At 41.9% G+C, this 21,358-nt stretch overlaps 1 protein-coding gene across 3 annotated transcripts in view; it reads right to left on the bottom strand.

Moving 5' to 3' along the window:
- Positions 1 to 21,050, bottom strand: part of LOC110509820 (endoglin) — a 46,849-nt gene extending 25,799 nt beyond the window's left edge. The window contains exons 1-3 of one of the 3 annotated variants that reach the window (XM_021590943.3): positions 20,596 to 21,050; positions 19,061 to 19,296; positions 1,018 to 1,166 (exon numbers count right to left, since the gene is read on the bottom strand). In XM_021590943.3, coding sequence (XP_021446618.3) covers positions 1,018 to 1,166; positions 19,061 to 19,124 — 213 coding nt within the window. In that variant the 5' untranslated portion in view covers positions 19,125 to 19,296; positions 20,596 to 21,050. Of the gene's footprint in view, positions 1 to 1,017; positions 1,191 to 19,060; positions 19,539 to 19,627; positions 19,904 to 20,595 lie in introns of those variants that run through there. The other 2 variants (XM_021590942.3, XM_090226885.1) reach the window with 2 other exon arrangements.
- Between the last annotated feature and the right edge of the window lie 308 nt (positions 21,051 to 21,358).

The raw sequence follows: 21,358 nt of genomic DNA, 5'->3' as shown, positions 1-21,358 counted from the left end.
AGTCTATGACATGAAAAGAGCAGGTGTTCCTAATGTTTTGTACCTTCAGTGTATATTATGACAACATTTTTTATTTGTTTTGGTGTTCGACAGCATTCAGCAGGATTTTTCCAGCTGTTCGAGCACAGAATTTTTTGTCTTGAGGCTTGTCGAAGTTCGGTAGCCGATGTCTACGCCCATTTATTGACAATTGGTCAACAGTAGGGATTCTTCAATTAAGTTGTCATTTAACCACAGACTTTCACTTGAGAAATATTGTACCAAACATCTTAGTTAGATGTAAAATTGCGCAACTAAGAACTCAGCAAAAACGTCAAAATTAAATACAGATTTCTTGAGTAATCTTAGAGTAATTCAAACTATTTTGAAAGAAGTGTACTGGCTACGGCATCTCAAGAGGGACAAACAGTCAATGAGATGAGAGAAAGTGTTTGTGTGTGATAGAGAGAGATCATTGATAAGAAATTACGAATACGTGCTGACCAGACACTGTCAAAGAATGAAAATTAAGTCTGGGGTGAAATACTAGTGTAGGATTACATTCCTCCGAAGCACTGATCTTGGGACAGTTGGCTATAATTGGAATTACATATTGTTATGCAATTTGGGGTACAACTTTGAAATCAACCTGTATTCTACACACTTAGCCCCATTCCCCATGCAGGCTGTTGGATGAGGTGGTGTGTTTTCACACTGCTTTGTGTAGTGTAAGGAACCCCAGTCACCTCAGGGGAGACCCTGGCTCCATGTTATGTCTGGCATGTGTTTGTACTTATCAGGCTGAGCAGAGGTGGTGTCGGTCATGTTGACTCTCAGCCACATGGGAAAACTAGCTAATTTATCTGACATCAATCTCTTGTGTAAACTAGCCTAGTGTGTTAATGCTCATCTGGTATCAATCAACCTGTGTTTTCAATGTACTGGACTATTCAGAATGAGTGTACTGGATGCATCTAATTCTAGTGGAGGGTTTCCACAGTAGTTCAGTACATACACACAGTATGTAGATTGCCTTACCCCAGGAAGGAAGTGCAGGCTGAGGATGTGCACCTCTTTACTATCCTTAGTGGTGTAGCTGGTCCAGCAGCCTGTTGGCATCTCCCTCACCCTGATCCAGGCATTCTGGTTGTCAGGAACCTTCACTGGCTCACACGTCTGCTGGGATGCTGGGAGAGAGACAAGGGGCAAACCTGGATAAGCAAAGTAGAGAGGTCACACATTCTAGGACAATACATTTTATTGAACCTTTATTTAACCAGGCACATCTGTTAAGAACAAATTCTTATTTACAATTGTGGCCAATGATGACCTGGCAAGTGGCTAGAGCCTTAAATGCCATGTTTAAACTTGTAAAACAGGCCTATGCTTACGAATAGGGTTTCAAAAGGAGAGTATATAGCTGGAAGCGTTCAAGTAACAAAATGACACTGATTTGCCAGATGGTGGTGCTATAAAAAGAGATTGAAAATGCAAAGTTTGAAAGGTCACGGCCGTCACCCTGTTTGACCTAGTCATGAAATTCGGTACATAGGTTGCGCTCCTCACAAGGAGCCAATTTGCCTAGGGACACGCCATGATGGATTTTCCGCCATTTAAAATTGTGTGAAAAACACTTAAAACGCTACTCTTCTGGCAGCGAATGACCGGTCGGCACGAAACTTGATATGTGGAGTCTATGGACAAAGTTCTCTCAAATAATATTTTTCAATCTAGTACCTAAAAAAACATGGCCGCTATTTACCAATAAACATTAATGTGGCTGGCAGATAAATGCATATAAATCAGTCAAGGACATTCGTATTGTAACAAAATATGGTACACATGTTGCAAACACTGTCAATGCTCAACATATGCAAGAACATTCATACAGTAGCACTATCTCTTGATCTGTTTGACTCAGAGTGATGAAATGTGGCATACTGTATGCTCAGGGATATCCAGCAAACCCACGCAATATTTCAAACACCACAGGCCCAATTTTTTTTTATTTTACCCCCTTTTCTCCCCAATTTCTTGGTATCCAATTGTTAGTAGCTACTATCTTATCGCTCTCCCGTACGGGCTCGGGAGAGACGAAGGTCGAAAGCCATGTGTCCTCCGAAACACAACCCAACCACACTGCTTCTTAACACAGCGCGCATCCAACCCAGAAGCCAGCCGCACCAATGTGTCAGAGGAAACACTGTGCACCTGGCAACCTTGGCAACTGCTTCTTAACACAGCGCGCATCCAACCCGGAAGCCAGCCGCACCAATTTGTCAGAGGAAACACTGTGCACATGGCAACCTTGGTTTGCGTGCACTGTGCACGGCCTGCCACAGGAGTCGCTGGTGCGCGATGAGACAAGGATATCCCTAACGGCCAAGCGCTCCCTAACCCGGACGACGCTAGGCCAATTATGTGTCGCGGGCGGCTGCGACAGAGCCTGGGCGCAAACCCAGAGTCTCTGGTGGCACAGCTAACGCTGCGAAACAGTGCCTTGCGCCACCCGGGAGGCCCACCACTGGCCGATTTTGACGAAACTTGGTTGAATGATGCTTCTAGCCATAAAGATCTGGCATTTACAAAAGTACACTGATTGGCCCAAGGGGGGCGTTGCATCATTCGCGGGGAACGATATGTTTACTTTTGCCTTGCTTTACTATGACGGTATGTATTTGTGGTCAATGTTTTGGTGTCAAACTGGTGGCAGTTGTGAAAAAAGTCAATAGTTGGACGAGTTGCAAAGGTAATTGAAATTGTTGATTAAATGAAGCTATTTTCTCTTGAACAATATGGTCTATCTACTAGAAACTCATGGACAATATGTTAAATTACTTGTAGTTTTGCAACCCTGCTTTAAAATACCTGCCGATGTGAAATGCATTAGGTACAAGAACATAGGTACAATAAAGAGAGAAAACCAAGGAGAGCTGGTAGAGCTAACACCCTCTATTATGACCATATGAATAATGCATTATGAATTTCCTTGAAATGTTTTATGCATCTACAATAAATACATTAAAACACATTATATCATTAGTAAGATATATTCATACACATTATAGGCAACATACAAAGAGCTCGGTAGACCAGCAATATAATGCATGATCTGAAACGCATTTTAAATCACCCTCTTGGCTACAGCCTAGACTAGCCTAGACTAGTGTTGCTTTCCTGTTCTATTCATCTCTGATTCCTCCACATGCACTCCATCACTCCTGCTTCAGTGACTGTCTATCGGAGTGGAGGAGGGTTGCATGGCGGGGCATTTGGAAGCAGTGCTGCCGTGTTTTCTAATCAGGAGATAAAGTAAGAAGTATGGATGCTAAATGGGTGGGAGGGGCTACCGGTCTGATCGGCACGGCTGATAGGTCAAGTTTATCTGGGACCTCACGGCTACATGGGCAACATTAAATCAAGTCCACTCGTCTCCTCCCTACTATCCCTCACTCCCTGACTGCACCGCAGGGAGTTTCCTCCCCAACCTCTGCTCTCTGTCACACAGACACAAGGGCAGCTGATTTATTGCATGTGAGGCTGTGTGTGTCAGGGCAGAAGATGAAGGGAACCATTGAAATAATGTATTTGCTATTTTTCTTCCTTTTACTTTGTCCCCTGGGGGAGTATCCTGTTGGTGCTCAATAAATATTGCCCACCAGTAAACCACCTCCTTCTTCAGGAAGAGCAGGGTCAGGTGCTGTGTCCTACCCAATCAACAGTCAGCACTAGGACCAAGTCCCGCCCAGCCTAGTCAGAGATGGGAAATCTGATTGGGGCCCTGATGCCCCCCACCTCAGACTGTCTGTCTCCTGACCCTATAGGATGTGACTCAGATAGTGTCATAGGACTGATACAGAGACAACCCTGGTCTGAGAGTTTGAATCCCAATCAGTAGACATGCATCTAAACGGAATACAATATCACCACTGACACCCATTATGGAAAGGGATGATATTATTGAGCACAGAGGCAGTGGTGGAAAAAGTACCTAATTGTCATACTAAGATACCTTAATAGAAAATGAATCAAGTAAAAGTGAAAGTCACCCAGTAAAATACTACTTGAGTAAAAGTCTAAAAGTATTTGTTCACATTCCTTATATTAAGCAAACCAGACGGCATCATTTTCTTGTTTATCTATTTACGGATAGCCAGGGGCACACTCCAACACTCAGATATAATTTACAAACTAAGAATTTGTGTTTGGTGAGTCCGCCAGATCAGAGTCAGTAGGGATGACCAGGGATGTTCTCTTGATAAGTGTATTAATTGAAACATTTTCATGTCCTGCTAAGCATTTGAAATGTACTTTTGGGTGTCAGGGAAAATGTACAGTATAGAGTAAAAAGTACATTATTTTCTTTAGGAATGTAGTGGAGTAAATGTAAAAGTTAGAAATATAAAAAGTGAACTTTAAAGTATTTTTACTTAAGTACTTCATACTACTGCGCAGAGGACAACCCTCTTTGGGAAAACTGATGAGAATTTTCAGCTCGTTACATTCTCTTATTTAGACCGGTATAATAGTTTCATCTGGGAAGTTATTACAAAAGATCAAAACTGTTATGAACACCTAAGAGACAATCATAGCTTCTCAGTTCCAGGGTCCGTTTCTATGCAAAAATCATAACAGAGTAGCAGTGCTGATCAAAGATCAGGTCACCCTGTCCATATAACCTTATTCATTATGATCTAACTGGCAGAACGAATCCTATATCAGCACTCATACCGAGACTCTTGAATACGGGCCCACGTCTGAAGACTCAGGATTTTCCGTATCTACTGTAGCTACAAGGTGCAAAGCATTTGGGGAGGGGTTGATGGTTGATGAGCGCCATGGAAGGATAGAGAGACAGAGAGGGGAAGGGGGGTGTGGGGGTGAACAGGAAACAACAACTTTTGTGAGGGCAACAGGAAATGCCCTGTTTAGACGGCTGGCCTGATGATGACGGAGAGCCCTGGCAGAGGACATTGTCGTCACCACGAGGGGAAGGGAGGGAAGGGCGAGAGAAAAGGGGTATGAGTAAAGTCAAGCCAATGCCCACCACACAAACAGCTCTTTCTTTCAAGCCTCTCATCTTTTCGTTAATTAACTCTTTATTTCTTTCCCCACTGTGCAGTAAGAGATCCTCCCTGTCTTTTCTCATCATCCCTCTTCTTCTGCTCTGGTCAAGTACCGGCTTCCTGTTATTCTGCCCCTGTGCTTTAATGTCCACTCAACAGCCAGATTACCTCCCATAAAGAAGCACCGTCTCATTCCACTGTGACAGAGTCAACAGCCTGTGACTGCGTCGGCAGGGGCAGACTACTTTGCGTAAATCACCCCTGGTGTCTGCAAAGCACACACACAGACACACACACACAGAGACGCACACACCGATACTCCCCTAATCCTATTTACCGATCACTAAGGATATAAACCATAGTCACACTGACCCCTCTGCCTGACCCGGAAATGCCAACTGCCTCATTAAGCGGTTTGCTGTTAAATGAGCTATAGAGAAGCGCCGTTCCATTCCTCCTCTGTCTTTATCTATTTTTATCAGCAGCGCCTCCAATTTTCTTTTCCACGATGGTGGTGATTCCCATATAGATGTGAGGGGGAGTCAGGGGGATTTTGAAGGAATCCATCATAATGATTCTAGATGATAGAGGATGTATAGGAAATGATGATGAGCCTCATGCTTCACAGTGTTGTATCACAGTGTTTATCTGAGTATGGAAGTCCTTGGCTTGAAACGTGTCTGGCCATGTTGCTGAATCTGCCATTCATACCTCTCCTCCTCCCTTGTACTTTATTTTCCTGTCTGTGTCTATCTCTGGACTGTCCCTTCTTGTCTCATTGTTCTGGTCAACTCCCAAACCTGATGTTGGGCCAAAGAAAATGCTCAATCAGGCATGTGTCTCCTGTCTGATGCAGGGGCGGACTACGGTGGGTGGTGCGGGAGCTCGAGTTAGGAGGGGGAGATTTCTCAATGCTGTAAAGTACACAAAGTTATCCCTCTGACTCAACTTGGTACATTCCAAGTCTACCATCTGTGGCTGTGAGTGTATGTCTCCTTAGGACAGTAGACCACTGTTTATTTTTTGGGACAGAAATAGTTTGTTTAATATTAACGTTTATACCTAACATTGTGATAAATGTTTAATATCTACAGATGTCACTGACGTGGTTAACAACTAAACAGCAAAAAAAAAAATAATAATTATTGGCAATCCTGTAAACGTTTTTTGCAACTCTTCAAGGCATACTGTAGGTGTATTAAGAACAAAAACATCCTGTAGCAGAAAAAGCCAGCACGGCTCCTTCCTAGAAAAAACTGCCAGAAAGCAGAAATACTAAACGCATGACTTCATCATCAGCCTCATCTGACTTGGATCGGACTACCAGTTCTTGTTTGGGGGGTGAAAGGTTCATCGTCAGTATTCTGTAGGGTGGATCTCCCGACTCAGCAGAAAGAGGACCTTGGCTGGAAATAAAAACCCACACAACTCTGACATTAAAGGTTATATATTCAAGAGAGGCATTGTGACCCTGCCTGCAACAAGCCACATCCTGGAAACACTGACTTCCTTTATTGAGTCTCCTCGCAGAGTCAAAAGATCAAACCACTATTCACTTTGACAGGGAGGGACAGGAAACGCAGATGAAGCAGTTTGGACTTGTACTATCCTACATTCACCTTTATTTGAGATAGGTTATTCACTTTTTAATTTAGACATGAGAATTTCATTTGGGGAATCAACAGAGTTATTTTATTTGATTGCAATTCATGAATACAGTAGTCTGCCAAAAGTCTGTCACCTACAACAGGACCCTAACAAGAAATCTTACACATTGATGACAACTGTTTCTATTTTAGTCTAGCATTAGTCCTTTACTACTCTCACTACAACCCCTTTCCTGCCAAAAAAAGAATTAGGAGGAAACACTTTTTCTTCCATTTTATCTAGGCTCAATATTTACCACATCTTTGGAAGCAATTCCCTAATCTATTTTGTCAACAGTTCTATGTTCCAAAAGAAATGTGTTCTGTGGGTAACTTTTTTCCCCACTTACACCCTTATGCACAAAGTTCTGGAACTGTCATCAAGATGAGTGGCTTCGCTCTCCAATTCACTAATTGCTGTATATTACTGCATCAAAAGTACCATGATGATAAGTTACCAAACAACTAAAGCATATTACATGCCATAATATATGTTAAAAACGACAAAATAATGTATTGCCCTGGCATGAATCAATTGTTCTGTATAAAATGTATTTCAACTGGTTCCAAAAATGGTGTCTGCATCACATCTAAACCCCACCTTATCTGTAAATCTAGGGTAAACCCTGGCAAACACAGAGCAGTGTCTGGGGCACCTGTCTCACTGAGGCAGAGTAAACTGTTTGCGTCCCGGGTCGGAGGAGCCATGATGGTGAAGGGGAGAGGTAGGGGGGGTGGTCGGAGCACACGGGGGGGGGGGGGTCTGGCCTGCCCCAGCCTTTCCAGCTCCACACACCTATTGTCCTGGTGTTTCCGCGGCCGCAGACTGAGGCTTGACCATCCACAGGAAGGTAAACAAGCTCTTATCAGCGTTCTGCAGGGGCCCGCAGTGTCCCCTGGCCTCTCACCCCTACACTGCACAACACTGTGTCGCACCTTTCTCCTCCTCTCTCCCCACGCCAACAAAATCCCCACAGTCTACAAAAAAAGTCCCTAATTATCACTATCACTTTTATAACTAATATGTGTGGGGGGAAGTTGTGTATGTGGTAGTGGGGGGAGGTTGTGTTTGTGGTCGTAGGGGGACGTTGTGTGCTTCTACACCTGCATTGCTTGCTGTTTGGGGTTTTAGGCTGGGTTTCTGTACAGCACTTTGAGATATCAGCTGATGTAAGAAGGGCTATATAAATACATTTGATTTGATTTAGTAGTGGGGGGGGCGTTGTGTATGTGGTAGTGGGGGGAGGTTGTGTATGTGGTAGTGGGGGGAGGTTGTGTATGTGGCAGAGGGGGGAGGTTGTGTATGTGGCAGTGGCAGTGGGGGGAGGTTGTGTATGTGATAGTGGGGGGAGGTTGTGTACAGTTGAAGTCAGAAGTTTACATACACTTAGGATGGAGTCATTAAAACTAGTTTTTCAACCACTCCACAAATGTCTTGTTAACAAACTATAGTTTTGGCAAGTCGGTTAAGACATCTACTTTGTGCCTGACACAAGTCATTTTTCCAACAATTGTTTACAGACATTACATTATTTCACTTATAATTCACTGTATCACAATTCCAGTGGGTCAGAAGTTTACATACACTATGTTGACTGTGCCTTTGCAAATCAATCCCAGAACAACAGCAAAGGACCTTGTGAGGATGCTGGAGGAAACAGGTACAAAAGTGTCTATATCCACAGTAAAACGAGTCCTATATCGACATAACCTGAAAGGCCGCTCAGCAACGAAGAAGCCACTGCTCCAAAACCGCCATGAAAAAACCTGACTACGGTTTGCAACTGCACATGGGGACAAAGGATCGTACTTTTTGGAGATGTCCTCTGGTCTGATGAAACAAATACAGAACTGTTTGGCCATTATGACCATTATTATGTTTGGAGGAAAAATTATGTGGATGTATTGAAGCAACATCTCAAGTCATTGTCAGGAAGTTAAATCTTGGTCGCAAATGGGTCTTCCAAATGGACAATGACCCCAAAGCATACTTCCAAAGTTGTGGCAAAATGGCTTAAGGACAACAAAGTCATCGTATTGGAGTGGCCATCACAAAGCCCTGACCTCAATCCTATAGAAAATGTGGGCAGAACTGAAAAGGTGTGTGCGAGCAAGCAGGCCTACAAACCTGACTCAGTTACACCAGCTCTGTCAGGAGGAATGGGACAAATTTCACCCAACTTATTGTGGGAAGCTTGTGGAAGGCTACCCAAAACGTTTGACCCAAGTTAAACAATTTAAAGGCAATGCTACCAAATACTAAGTTAGTGTGTGTAAACATCTGACCCACTGGGAACGTGATGAAAGAAATAAAAGTTGAAATAAATAATTCTCTCTAATATTATTTTGACATTTCACATTCTTAAAATAATGTGGTGATCCTAACTGACCTAAGTCAGGGAATTTTTACTAGGATTAAATGTCAGGAGTTGTCGAGCAGTAGCAAATAAAAATACTGTATATATACTACATAGCCAAAGTATTTTGACACCTGCTCATCGAACATCTCATTCCAAAATCATGGTTATTCATATGGAGTTGTTCCCCCCCTTTGCTGCTATAACAGCCTCCACTATTCTGGGAAGGCTTTCCACTAGATGTTGGAACATTGCTGCGGGGATTTGCTCACATTCAGCCACGGAGCATTAGTGAGGTCGCGCACTGATGTTGGCCGATTTGGCCTGGCTCGCAGTCGGTGTTCCAATTCATTCCAAAGGTGTTTGATGGAGTTGATGTCAGGGCTCTGTGTAGGCCAGTCAAGTTCTTCCACACTGATCTCAACAATCCATTTCTGTATGGACCTCGCTTTGTGCAAGGGGGCATTGTCATGCTGAAACAGGAAAGGGCCTTCCCAAAATTTCAGCAATAAAGTTGGAAACACATAATCATCTAGAATTTCATTGTATGCTGTAGCGTTAAGATTTCCCTTCACTGGAACTAAGGAGTCTAGCCCGAACCATGAAAAACAGCCCCAGACAGCCCATTCCTCCTCCACCAAACTTTACAATTTTCAATATGCATTCGTGCAGGTAGCATTCTCCTGGCATCCACCAAATGGTTTAGCGTGATTCATCACGCCCAAGAAAGCATTTTCACTGCTCCAGAGTCCAATGGCGGCAAGCTTTACACCAGTCAAGCCGACGCTTGGCATTGCACATGGTGATCTTAGGCTTGTGTGCGGCTGCTCGGCCATGGAAACCCATTTCATGAAACTCCCAACGAACAGTTATTGTGCTGACGTTGCTTCCAGAGGCAGTTTGGAACTTTTTTTATTTTATTTATTTTTTGTTTATTTCACCTTTATTTAACCAGGTAGGCTAGTTGAGAACAAGTTTGCATTTACAACTGCGACCTGGCCAAGATAAAGCATAGCAGTGTGAACAGACAACAACACAGAGTTACACATGGAGTAAACAATAAACAAGTCAATAACACAGTAGAAACAAAGAAATAAGAGTCTATATACATTGTGTGCAAAAGGCATGAGGAGGTAGGCAAATAATTACAATTTAGCAGATTAACACTGGAGTGATAAATGATCAGATGGTCATGTGCAGGTAGAGATACTGGTGTGCAAAAGAGCAGAAAAGTAAATTTAAAAAAAACAGTATGGGGATGAGGTAGGTAAATTGGGTGGGCTATTTACAGATGGACTATGTACAGCTGCAGAGATCGGTTAGCTGCTCAGATAGCAGATGTTTAAAGTTGGTGAGGGAGATAAAAGTCTCCAACTTCAACGATTTTTGCAATTCGTTCCAGTCACAGGCAGCAGAGAACTGGAGAACTTTGTAGTGAGTGTTACAACCGAGGACAGACATTTTTACGCGCTACGTGCTTCAGCACTCAGCGGTCCCGTTCGGTGAGTTTGTGTGGCCTACCAATTCGCGGCTGAGCCGTTGTTGCTTCTAGACGTTTCCACTTCACAGTAACAGCATTTACAGTTGACCAGGGCAGCTCCAACAGAAATTTGACAAACTGACTTGTTGGAAAGGTGGCATCATATGACGGTGTCTCGTTGAAAGTCACTGAGGTCTTCAGTAAGGCCATTCTACTGCTGTCTGTCTATGGAGATTGCATGGATGTGTGCTCGATTTTATACACCTGTCAGCAACGGGTGTGGCTGAAATAGCTGAATCCAGTAATTTGAAGGCATGTCCACATACTTTTGTATATACAGTATATATACTGCATTCGGGAAAGTATTCAGACCCCTTGACTTTTTCCACATTTTGTTACGTCACTGCCTTATTCTCAAATGGATTAAATTAATGCCAAAAAAAAAATGAAAATATTATTTACCTCCCCATCCAAGTGGACAGAGCTTGAGAGGATCTGCAAAGAAGAATGGGAGAAACTCCCCAGATACAGGTGTGCCAAATTGTAGCGTGACACCCAAAAAGATTCAAGGCTGTCATAGTTGCCAAAGGCGCTTCAAAAAAAGGGTCTGAATACTTATGTAAATGTGATATCTGTTTTGTTTTTTTTTAATACATTTGCTTACTTTTCTAAAAAACAGTTTTTGCTTTGTCATTATTGGGTATTGTATGCAGCTTGATGGTGGGGGGGGGGGACTATTTAATAAATTGTAGAATAAGGCTGCAACGTAATAAAATGTGGAAAAAGTCAAGGGGTCTGAATACTTTCCGAAGGCACTGTATATATTTTTTATTATTTATTTATTTATTTATTTATTATTTATGACTTTTTTTATGGCAGACGAAACACATGTCTTGTGAACTAATGTGAACTAATCCATTGCGGAGGCTGAGACTAATGCACGGAGGAGGCTGCGGGGATGGCACAGTCCAAGAAGTGTGGCTAAATTCACAATGCATGTATCTCTCCAGAATGCGCTCTCTCTCGCCAATTTGTTTACATTCATTGTTAGTGTCTATCTATTCCTGATTCCCATATATCACCAGTAGTACAGTTACCATTAATTCCTATCATTTCGAATATACAATGTTTGTTTGGTTACGGTCATTTCTGTTAATGCATTCAATATATTATTATTACAGTCTTTTGTCATTCTCACTGTCGGAGTGGACACGTTGTTTGCAACCTATGTTACACTTGTGAGTTTTGGTTTATTTTATTCCATTTACGGGTTTTGTCAATTTAGTCATTGTCTTTGTTTAGATCGCTCCTTTCAATCTTGAGTAAGGACGCGCACCTGATTACGGATAGAAGTAGGCCTGTTGGCTAACTGGCCTGCGTGCAAATGTAGGAATATAAATGTGCTCATTTGGGAATCTGATAGTATTTCTGATTGACTTAACGCACCACCAATAGTTCCTCAATGTATTTTAAAAATCTTTCCAGCTCTCTCCCGTTTGACCACTCAGCGTGAAAGGGAAAATGTTATGCTCTGATCCAGTGGAAGCGTCATGAAATAGGCCTACCTGATTAGTTCTTATCACGTGCAAATAGCCTACAGCTGTGTCTGTCCCAAGCTCACTGGCACCGGAAACTCTGAGGGCCCAGAATATTTTTAACAATGTTGCAAGTTTGCTAGAGGGAGCTTCAGGCTGACTCAAGGTAATAGTTGATACAATGTTTCAAGTTCGCTGCAGACAGGCCATGTGTAGCCAATTTGATTAATAGGATATTTATTTTTATCAGGATATTTTCTATCTGCAGGCTGCAATGTTTTCATTTGTTGCCTTTATAGGCGGTTTTTACATAACTTGTATTGCCAACTATCTTTTAGGTTTGTATAATTTTCCTTTAGATTTGGATATAATTAGGATTAACCACATGACAATGATTTTGAGATACGAAGACCTTATTATAAATTAAATGAAACTGTTCCATGAAAATTTGCACATGAAAACCCTAACTGGCACGCATATCGGTAGAAATGATAAGATAAACTGGCATTCCACATGAAAAAGGTTGCCGATTCCTCATGTAGCCTATGACCGGCAACTTCAGCAGAGTAAAGCCAGAATCTGCGAAAGCCAATAAGAGCAGGAGGAGGATGGTCAGGTAAGTTTTTTTAAATATATTTTTTATTAACAATTTTCTGGCTCTCTGGATCTCTGGCTCCCTCGAGTCATGTGTGTCTTATTTCATCAAACAGTGAGTGTTCTTAAAGCATCAGAAAAGCTCAATGCATTGCCTACAGTATATCATTGATTTTATTCAAACGTATGTGTCTATATAAGGTAACATTTCAACCAGTCAATTGGGTTGAAAGAACAGCCGACTTTTGGTCGACCAACATCGGGGACAGCCCTGGTGTGTGTGTGTGTGTGTGTGTGTACGCTCACGCGTGTGTGGTTATTTAGGTGTGTTAATGGAATTGAGCTGTGGTAGAAAAATTACATGATTTGTCATACTTGAGTAAAAGTAAAGATGGCTTAATAGAAAATGTCTCACATAAAAGTGAAAGTCACCCAGTAAAATCCTACTTGAGTAAAATTTGAAAAGTATTTGGTTTTTAAATGTACTTAAGATTCAAAAGTAAATGTAATTCCTAAAATATACTCATGTATCAAAAGTAAAAGTGTAAATCAATTCAAATTCCTTATATTAAGCAAACCAGACAGCACCATTTTCTTATTTTTTTTAATTTACGTATAGCCAGGGGCACACTCCAACACTCAGACATAATTTACAAACGAAGCTTGTGTTTAGTGAGTCCGCCAGATCAGAGGCAGTAGGGATGACCAGGAATGTTTTCTTGATAAGTGTGTGAATTAGACCATTTTCCTGCTAAGCATTCAAAATGTAACGAGTACTTTTGGGTGTCACGGAAAATGTACGGAGTAGAAAGTACATCATTTTCTTTAGGAATGTAGTGAAGTAAAAGTTGTGAAAAAATATAAATAGTAAATTAAAGTACAGATACCCCCCCAAAAATACTTAAGTAGTACTTTCAAGTATTTTTACACCACTGGCATTGAGTATGTGAAAGCTGGTCTGTAGACAGCGTGACTTCATATATAATTGGCTCTGTTTACACCTCTTGTCAGATATCTCCTCATGTCAGAAGTAGTACAACAAATCCATGGAGGGCCTATGGCTCACCCACACACACACACACTCATGTACTTCTTAGATGCTTGAGAGCTGTCTCTCAATTAATCTTTATGGTTTGTCTGTCTGTTGCGGTTCCTAAGGCAATCTGATGCTTTGATGTTGAAAAACTTAGTGTGCTCTTGTCATTCACTATACTAGCAGTTCTTTCCTAGAATGGTGATGCTAGGAACTTTAGATATATGACGAATGTTAAATACATTGCCGTTCCCCATTGATACACTACAGGCTCTCTCTATATCGCTCTCTCGCCCTCTCACAGACACACACATACAGAAACATATATCTGTCATATTCCAGGCAGCATAAGCGTGTGCAATGTTTCTGTTTCGTTGCTTTGGTTGCCTCTTCCTTCAAATTGACAAGGTGTTCCATAAACACTCTATTAGCTCTCAGTCTTCAGGTTGGTTGCAGTGTGAACAAATTAATTTATCACTAAACGGCGAGACATTGTGAATTTGCTCTATAGTGAGAGTCTATTCATCTTCCAGGCATTAATTAGCAAACGTGGCTTTTGGAGGGAAAGACTAATTTAGCGGTCGCTGTGCTAACTCCGTTCCACCGAGCAGATGGAAGCGGCAGAGACGCATTGCACACTGGGTGCTTCCAATCATTCAAGATTGATGTCGCTTTGCACAGCATATGTTGCTCATAGAACCAACAGACATTACCCCGTTTTTCTCCACTGATTTCCCAGAAAATATTAACGAGCCCACTTTGGGATCGTCGCATCATAGATAGCATAGCTATGAAGGTTCTGATACTTTTCGACACGTTTGAGAAGTTGAAGAAGTGGAGTTAGGTAGAGTCTGGAGCAAAGACAGAAAGATTGTGCTGCTTTGCAGTGCCAAGTTTCATTTTTCTTCCTCTAAGAGTAATGAAATAGTGTGAGAGTGGAAAGCTGTCAACAAGCTTGATTATATTCCCTCAGGAAGATAAGTACAGACTGTTAAGACGCCTGAGCATGGCTTTGGGATTTGTTGGAGTCATATGACAAACATCTGCACTACAGGGCCTTTAATTAAAGCCTATCCCTTGATCACACTTTCTACTTTTCAAAGTATTAATAATGGGAAAAGATTATATCAAAAGCCTTCCATCATATTCAGAGGGACTCTCTATAACCCTCAATGTGGCCCCTACATAAACACGCCAACACACACAGGAGCACACTCATGCGTGCACACACACACAATCACACACACCAAGTTTGTCATAAATCAAAGAGAATTTTGAGCGCTTCACCACATGAATCCAGAGAAAGCAGCATGACACCTGAATCAACACGAAGGTTCAACTTTATACACCGAGGCTTGCATAGCTCTACCATTAGGGTCAAATAACAAGTGACTGTAGCTACCCTTCGTTGTTTCAATTCTGAACACCATTCAATCGCGTTTTTTAAGATTTGTGAGACATATCGCAACAAGCTTCAACTAAAGCCCATGACATCCGTCATTGCTTCAAAGCATCAACTGTTCAATAATAATTTCCTGTCCTTTAGAACCTTAGCTGACAACTATCTCTGTTCTGCCTGAAGAAAGCAGCACATCAACATAGCATACTAAATAGTTTATGAATTTGCATAGTGGGAAATAAAGAATAGGTACCAAACAGCCAACCCAAGTACTACTCTCTCTGGGATTTGGGGAAGATAACCCCAAAAATCATTTTTAAAAGGGACAGGTACAAATCCCCTTTCAAGACTTCTTCTGATTGGGCAGACCCTTGGCTGAGTATGGGCAGACTGGCCAGAGATAATAGCTACACAACGCCATGCCTTATCTGTCCACAGTGTGCAGACGGCCGCCGCTGGCATGGGCACATAGCGGTCGCCATTCTGATGAGGAGTTTTATCTCAGCGCCATGTACTAATGAGCCATTCAGGTCGCACGCCACTGCCAGCCGACCAACCCAACCTGGGCCTTACCAATCCCCAGGGATAGTGCACCACGATGAGAAAGACAAGCAGACAAGGTCCAGGGCCTGGCCAGAAACGGTGGCTGAAACGAGTGGACACTTAAATATCCATGACTGTGTTTTCATTTAACATGGTCATCTTTTGTTTAAAAACTAAAGTACTCCATGTAAATAATGATGTGTGCACTTGTTAAGAGCTCAACGGAACTGGTGCTCTCTCTCTCTTTGCCTCACAGCCAAGTAATAGAATAATTACTGAGGCTCAAGCATCTCCTTGCAGATGAGAAACGATTGTGTATGTTACTCTCAATGTTTTTCCTAGATATGAAAAGTCTTAAAATAAATGGTTTCTGAGATGAAAGTGTGCCTATCAACATTAGGTGATGCATAGCCTAAATAGAGTGAGCTGGATGTGTTTTGCAGTGCTTTGATATATGCCTTACCGCATGAGGGGTGCCTTGTTAACAACCAACTTCAAGAAAAACATAACTCACAAGCTGGAAAAAAATGATTTGGCTCTCTAAACGTTTTACATGACACTGCTGCTGCCCTGTTTTACTCCAGAGATAAAGTGAACCATCACACATCATTCATAATCTATACACAAACAGGAAAAGTTATCTGGCAGCAAACATTATTGTAACTCATCAAGCGCTTGCTCTCCCTTTTAGGTACAACAGACAAATAGAGAGAGAGAGAGGTGAACAACATACTGTAGCATACCCACTGGGCACAGACATCAATTCAACGTCTATTCCACATTGGTTCAAAGTCATTTCATTGAAATGACAATGGAAACAATGTTTATTCAACCAGCGTGTGCCCACTGGGTAGCTAGTCCTGCTCAGCACTGCTAGTCAAAGAGAGAAAAAGAGGCAGTCAGAAATGAATTGTTGATTGCAACAGTGAGATAGAAATCGGTCTGCAGCAGCGACAAGTGGTCGCGTCACTATGTCTCCCTGGTCCTGGAACCCAGTCTGGCTGCAGTGTGGGGAAGTGGGCTATTTAGACTCTCAACGCCATTTTTAACAGGGGCAGCAGGTTTTTTTTTTCTTTTCCCCTCTGCAAGGCCCTATACAAAGGAGCTGTCTGTCACCTCTTTTTATCCCTCTCTCCTTCTCTTTCATCTCTCTCTGCATCTTGCCATAGTGTATTTCTCTCTCACACACAATCTCTTTAGTCCCTCCCCTCTTTCTGTTCTACCTCTCCTTAGCATCATCTGTCTCTCAATCTCTCTGCCTCATCCCTCACTTCACCCTCCTCTCTCTTTGTATTTGTCTCTCCTTTCATCCCTTTCTCTCTCTCAGCACCCCTTTCCCGATCAACCCACTGTGTCACTGATGTGTTGTTGGATAGTTACATAATCCACCCCTAACCACCACCACCATCTCCACCCCTCAACACCCTCCCAGCCTCCAGCGTAGCTTCCTCAGGATGTGGTCCTAGTGGCTTCCCTGCCTGCTGTTCTGCTACTCTCCTTACCTTTCTTCCCTCCATCTCCCTCCCCCTAGTCTGTCAGCTTCCCCCAAGCTCTCCTTCAGGCTCCCCTCCCTCTATGGCAGCTGCCTAATCACTTTTGTACTTTTCCTTCAGTCTGTGGAGAAGGACCCGGCTGGCAGGAAGTGCAGCGGGAGGCCAAGAGTCGACAACCATCACATCAGGCTCCCACGGGGAACTAACTGCAGTGGGGAGCCGATGGGGCCCTACAGTCAACCTAGCCTCCTGTAGGGACACCCCCAGAGAGGGGCTGTACAGCTGATGGCCCCCATGGAACTACAGAACAGAAGTCTGGAGTCCAACTACTGTCTGGAGCCCAAACGGAGGCCCCCAAAAGGGGCAACAGGGATTTAATCCAGTGAGACCAAAACAGTCGACAGATTCCCAACTAGAATCCACTACAGAGGGCTACACTGTCGACAGATAGTCACAGTTACAGCCACAACCTCAGCCACTCACTAGTGATGGGTGTAAAAAATGCTGTGTTCAGAAACGTTGCTATAGTATTCCTATTTGGAAGTCTCACAGAATATTCCAATAAATGTCTTGGCATTTCTTGGTTATGTTGCAGTTTCAAGTTGTACTAGTCGTATGTACAGGATACACATGGTATATACCGTCCAACAAAATGCAACTTGCAGGTTCCTTCTCCACAATGGTACAACCAATAAGAAATCATATTTAAAAAATAATACAAACTGTTTTGGACTGTTTTCCTTTGTCTGCTAGAGCCAAATACATCAAATGTGCATATATCAGTGCATAAACATGAGGATCCACTGGAATAGCATGAACTACACCTGCTCTGTCTGACATAACTATCTGAAATAAGTATCACTCCAAAGATCCACACATGTTAGTGGCCAGAGCGTAACGGAACACTGCAGATCCTCTTCCATTTCCTACATAATACTCAAGCTAACTGCCAACTAACCACTGCAACCACAGAGAGCAATTGTAATGGCACCTTTTTGTAGGAACTAATGGAGGGTACCACCATTGCTTGTTGGCCAAAGCCTATGGGAAAATGAATGGGGGGTTTTGTAGGGTTTTGGGATAAAAGAGGAAAATAAGACCTGTGGTAAACACAGGCTTAGGAGATCTTATTAGTTTTGTTCTATGACGTCTCCATCAGCTAATTTCACTTCTTGTGAATTTGAAACATTTATGTAATCAAAATAAGCAGATAAATGCTTCATAATTCATAAAGGTCATGTTAACTGACTGATATTACAAAAGTATACGATCTAAGCCTGTGTTAACCTCAAATCTTATTTTCTGCGTTTATCCTAAAACCCCATTCATTCCACATTTGATTTTTAGGAATGGCTGAACAAACCTGAGGATTCATTTTCATTTTTTAGGACTACAAGCTGGCGAGCTCTATTTAACATACCTATTTTTTTTATCATACGCCCCAAAAACTTACTTAACAAATATATCAAATATACACGCAAACCAATACAAATCTAGGCTACCTATAGCGTATTCCCAGCACAATAATAAACTGATGCACACATTTCTCATTTAATCCTTATACTTTACGAGTTTTAATGAAAGTAGTCTTTAGGAAATATTGTCAGTCACTATATACGTTACACCTCTATATACAGACTCATCCAATCAACTGGTAATCCTGAGAAAACCACTGAAAACAGCTGTGAAAATAAAGCCCTGGTTGGTTTTTTTAAAAAGAGATGAGGTTCGAATAAGTAAATCATGACAGTTCAAATCAGGGTTAATGCCGGTTTTTGAACTTTGCTTACACAGAAGGAAAGACCCTCTAGGCTTCAATTCAGCACCCGTCTCCAAGTCGAGTCTAGCACACTAACCGTTAACCAAACAGCTCTTCACTTACACAACCATTAAGAAGAGATGGAAGTTGGAGGTTCAACCAACCGTTGGTCTTACCTGAAGTGGTGATGGCAAGGCAGAGTAGAAGCAGAGGTAAAAGTGACATGTTGCTGCTATCCATCTCTAAGTCAGATATCTGTGGGAGCCTCAATGAAGAACTTGCCGGTGTCTAGGTGCTCGGGCAGCGAGAGCAGCGTCCTCGTCCAATGGCAGCACGGCAGTGACTGTGGTGGCAGTGGTTCCGCTCCAGAGGGGTGAGCACACAAATCCAGCCTTGATAGGTTAAAGGTCAGCTAGGAGAAAAGAGGCGGGGCGTCAGTAGGAGATTGCCAACTGCCAAGCAAAGTCATAGATGAATAATGAAAATATCCAATCAATAAGGAATCGTGTATACCTCTGATATTACTGATGCTGCACATTTATATAACTACATCAGAGTAGAATTAATATAATGTCAATGCATATTAATCAATGTAATACTCATCCTCTACACTCAATGCTGGCAAGCTTAACAAATCCCCTCAAGGAACCTTTCCTGTTGAAAATTAAATTGTGAGATGGTGTTGCCAAGATTATAAACTGCATCACTTTCTTTTTTCTGTCTTTTATCTGGAATAGTGGTACCTGAGATTATTATTGGATAAAATGTTCTCTCCAAAGGGCCTCTTCCTAAACGTCCAGGATCAGATGAAGTACACTGATTAACATCTATGTTAGTGATGATTAACAAGGCCATTTCTAATAAATGTATGTACTGTACCTCTCTCTACTCAACTACCACCCATTTCTAGTAAGGTGCTTGATTATAACTGTTGCTACCATGCCAAATTCAGATAAAAAATGGGATAATTAGTTCAAACTTGACACGTGATATTGCCATCAACTTCTGCATGTGCAACTAATGATAGGCTACAAACGTATTACATTTATACTTCCAATGAGATTGTCTGTCCTTGGATAGCCTAGAATATTATCGTGGGGCCCAGAGCTCTAGGGTTATCCAGTGGTCAGTAACTGCTGGCCCAGTCTGCCAGGAAACAGTATGGCGTCGCTTTCTTTAAATAATGTTACAATAGGGAGATCTGATAAGCGGGGGAGACTGCTCTTGTTATATGATTCATATAGAGCGAGGGGAAAAGACTATATAAACTGTTTATGCAACCAAAGCAAAACAAAAGTAACTTTGGCTACTTCCTTAACCAGACAAACACGAATTATTGAGTCAAATGCCTAAAAACGATTTAACTATAGAAAATGATCACTAGAAAGTAGTTGAATATTTCAGGTAAACGGAAGACAGGCTATTAAAGTGAAACAAAAGCAAACTCATTAATGTTTTTATTTGCCTGAAATAAATAGGATGAATAAGTGAAACTCATAGTTCTGGTTTTCAGAAATGTACGATTATACGGCTATAGGCTAGACGTTTATCTGACAATACACAGTTCACAACGTTATAATTCACGTTAACAAGTTATTTTACCTAATTGTCACCTATCATTGGCTTCAAATAAACAACACATCAAGGGAATACATTGTATCAGGGACAACAGCTAAAGCTGTCAGCAAAGCATTGATTAAAAGAAACTCACATATCAATGGAGATTGTCCCTTTTAAATTGCGGGTATAATCCACGAGTGCAAAGGGAGCAGTCAGTCGTGTAAACGCTCATAAACTTTCTAGTGTAGCTGGGCGGGCGGGGAAGCGCAGATTGACTTTCTTACCACTCCCAAAAACCAGAGCTTCGCGCGCTGGTGCTAATGCCGGTGACTGACGTCAGTACCCACACTGCTTGTCTGCACAGAATATTGTGAGAGGAATTAGGGATTTCTTTGAGATTTTGCATCACAGGTGAATCGACAACAATGACATGTGGTCGACCGGTAGCAGCCTAATGAAAGAAAAGAAAGCATAAATCACAGAAGCATAAATTTGTTCTTTCCATAACCCATTCAACATGGTTTATTACATTGTAATAACCCAAACTGTTACGTATCATCAAGAGTAAAGGGGTTGTGTCCTTATAATCTCAGATGGGATGAAGATGATAATGATCCCTAGGTTTTGGAAGAATCTCACCTCAGTATAACATATAAAGTCAAAAACAACTGGGGACCACACCGCCCTCTTGAGGCCAATATTGCTACAATCATCTTTTGTCGCTCTATGGGAGTTGTGACTTGTGACTACTTTCTCATCCTCCAGACTGTTTAGTTTATGAGAACAAATTGACATCATGTAACCAGGGATGTAATTTCAGAATGAACATTACCAATTATGTATAAACATATTACTAATATAGAATGGTATGATGTGATGATGATTTCCAACAATTGTCCTCTTGTCAAATGTCT

Source organism: Oncorhynchus mykiss, chromosome 29 (assembly GCF_057628025.1).
Source record: "Oncorhynchus mykiss isolate SJ-2025 chromosome 29, ASM5762802v1, whole genome shotgun sequence".
Classification (NCBI taxonomy): domain Eukaryota; kingdom Metazoa; phylum Chordata; class Actinopteri; order Salmoniformes; family Salmonidae; genus Oncorhynchus; species Oncorhynchus mykiss.
Note: the sequence above shows the minus strand (reverse complement) of the source record. Positions and strands in the feature narration are given on the sequence as shown.